Source organism: Penaeus vannamei, chromosome 36 (genome assembly GCF_042767895.1).
Source record: "Penaeus vannamei isolate JL-2024 chromosome 36, ASM4276789v1, whole genome shotgun sequence".
Lineage (NCBI taxonomy): Eukaryota > Metazoa > Arthropoda > Malacostraca > Decapoda > Penaeidae > Penaeus > Penaeus vannamei.
Genome location: NC_091584.1, coordinates 7612843 through 7615342, shown reverse-complemented (window position 1 = coordinate 7615342; position 2500 = coordinate 7612843). Strand labels below are relative to the sequence as shown.

The following is a 2500-nucleotide window of genomic DNA, read 5'->3' as shown; positions in this document are numbered from 1 at the left end:
GGAGACTGAAATAATAACACAGAATATGCAGCAATCAGATAAATATCATTCAATTTCTCTGAACACATTTATGAAAATATGTATCATCTTACATTTTCAACAAGGGAATTGACAGGTAGTTCACCACCCTGCTTAGACCAGGTGTATGATACAGGAGGAGTTAGGTTGACATTGCATTCCATGACAACACCGAGCCCAAATGCTACAGATCGTGTCATGACTGATCGTTGGTTTTGTTCGAAGTCCACACGTTCAGCAGAAATTACACCTGCAAAATCACAATATACAATCACCCTGATACTTCTTTACTTGCCTGATTTTGGAGTCATGTTTCAATAAACGATAAAACTTGTAAAATAGATATTATTTCACATTAAACAGTTATGAACATAGCAATATCTCACCAACAATATCCATCCATAACGAGAGCCCAGAGTTAAGTTGAAATAAAATATCATTTGTATTTAATCAATGAAGCAAAATGTGAGCATATTATACTTCATGATTTGGAAAATCTTGGATTTAATAAATAGTCCCTCAATAATTTTGACTTATAAGCATTTCCAAAGAACTTATTTGCAAATGGCACCTGCGTCATGAAAAGAAGAATGGAAAAAAAGGAAAAGAAACTTACCCTGAATTGCTAGAGGGAAGTTTTCTTCAAAGACTCCAGTGGAAGTTGTGACAACACACTGGTAAATTCCTCCATAGTTAGCCTGCACATTGATCAACCTGAGCACATTTTCCCGTGGCTGAGCATTAAGAGGAAGGCGTGAGTTGATTCTCCTCCAGGTGACTGATGCCGGTGCCTGGCCACTCACTTCACATGTCAAGTCAATATCATCTCCAATTCTTACATTAGAGCGACTGGGTATGATTCTGATATCCATGGTCTGTCGTCCCGCTGTTCAAAAAATTATGCAATAAGGTAAGGTTGTCATGGTCTATTGTGGAGTATTTTGATCTTTAGGTTATGCTATGTCTTCTATTTCTCTATTTCTTTTCTCCATTTGTTAGAGGATGAAAAATGGCTTCCTTTTTTTGGCTTGCTGAATCATAAAATCTGGGAGAGACAATTATCAAAAATGTAAATTTATAGATGTATAATGACAAAAATACAAAGAAGAAACTGACTGCACTATCTATTCACTCACCTGTAAGCAATCTGTCCATTCCCAAGGAGACAATTTTAACACTGTCCTTTCCTTTATTTGTGATATCAGCGCATATCCAGTCACATGCATTGTTAGTTGAATTACAAAAGAGCATTAAATCAGAGTTAATGTTTACATCTACTATATCTCCCAAAGCAGTGGTTATTTTAAAGAAATAACTGATACTTGCACAGCTGTTAGAATATGCTCTTAATAAATTACAGGACTCTGACAACGCAGTGATGAAAAAACAAGTAGGTGGAAAGTGTTCACTCCTTTCGAAATTCTGGTGGTTGCTGGGCATAAGGATGAAACACAAATCTGGGGAGTGACTACAGTTTCTTAAATCAACAACAGCAAGCCATGTTCCAATTGAAGAATGGTTTGTCTGGAGTGTCCCTCGTAAGTTAGAAATTTCTTCCTGATTTTTTGCAACTGCCTGCTCTTCCTCAGGTTTAGAATTGGTGATGCATTTGACTTGATCTGATAGTGATCCAAACATTAAACAATCTAGTCCCTTTGAAGAATATTCTATACTATGAGCCTTTTTGCTAATATGAACTAAGTTTGATTTGACTTTTGAATCATCTGCAAGAGTGTAAGCGCACTCTTCACCACACATTGTTCCATCAGCATTATATACACTTGCGGATAAGTTAGTCTTATTAGTCTGCCTCAGAAGAAAACCTGCTGAGCCATTCCAAGCTTGAAAGCATGCAACAAAAAGAGTTAGCACAATTAATATACATTTGAAAAAACTTTTATCATTACAGCAATATGCAAAAAAGAGAAAAAGTAAGAATTAAGATTGCTTCATCCCACTTCATTAAAAGGAAAAAAAAGCTTGGCATGATATAGTAATAACCATATATGATAACATCAGCTGAAGAAAAAGTACTGCTAAAAAAGCAAAGTAAACAGTGAAAATGAAAAGGCACAAGATTAAGGAAAAACATTTCAGTGAAGAAACACTTTCATCCAAAAAATAACCATGCAGGTTTGCAATCTAAGTGAAAATTCTTAACTATGGTCTGTCTGATATTTACTTAATAAAAATTTACCAATAAATAATATCTAACTACACAAAAGATTCTTTAATAATAGATATGAAAGTTAAGTTCATAGTATAAGCAATTAACAATAATAAGAGAATGGTTCTGATAACAGAACAATGTGATATGTAATTCAATACACTTATAATAACAAAGCATAATAATAGCTGTAAAGCAGCAGCATATCATCTGATTAGAGAGCATGACATCAAATCTGCATGAACAATGACACCGAAGTCTCTCTATATGCCTACTACATCACAAAAAGTGACAATTATTACTACATTACTAATA

General features: G+C 34.5%; 1 protein-coding gene across 18 annotated transcripts in view; it reads right to left on the bottom strand.

The window, feature by feature from the left end:
• trol (terribly reduced optic lobes) overlaps positions 1–2500 on the bottom strand; it is a 266084-nt gene that overhangs the window by 16592 nt on the left and 246992 nt on the right. For all 18 annotated transcript variants that reach the window (XM_070114424.1, XM_070114425.1, XM_070114431.1 and 15 more), the window contains 2 exons: positions 635–904; positions 93–268 (listed from right to left, as the gene is read on the bottom strand). In XM_070114424.1, the coding sequence (XP_069970525.1) occupies positions 93–268; positions 635–904 (446 nt within the window). The remainder of the gene's footprint in view (positions 1–92; positions 269–634; positions 905–2500) is intronic.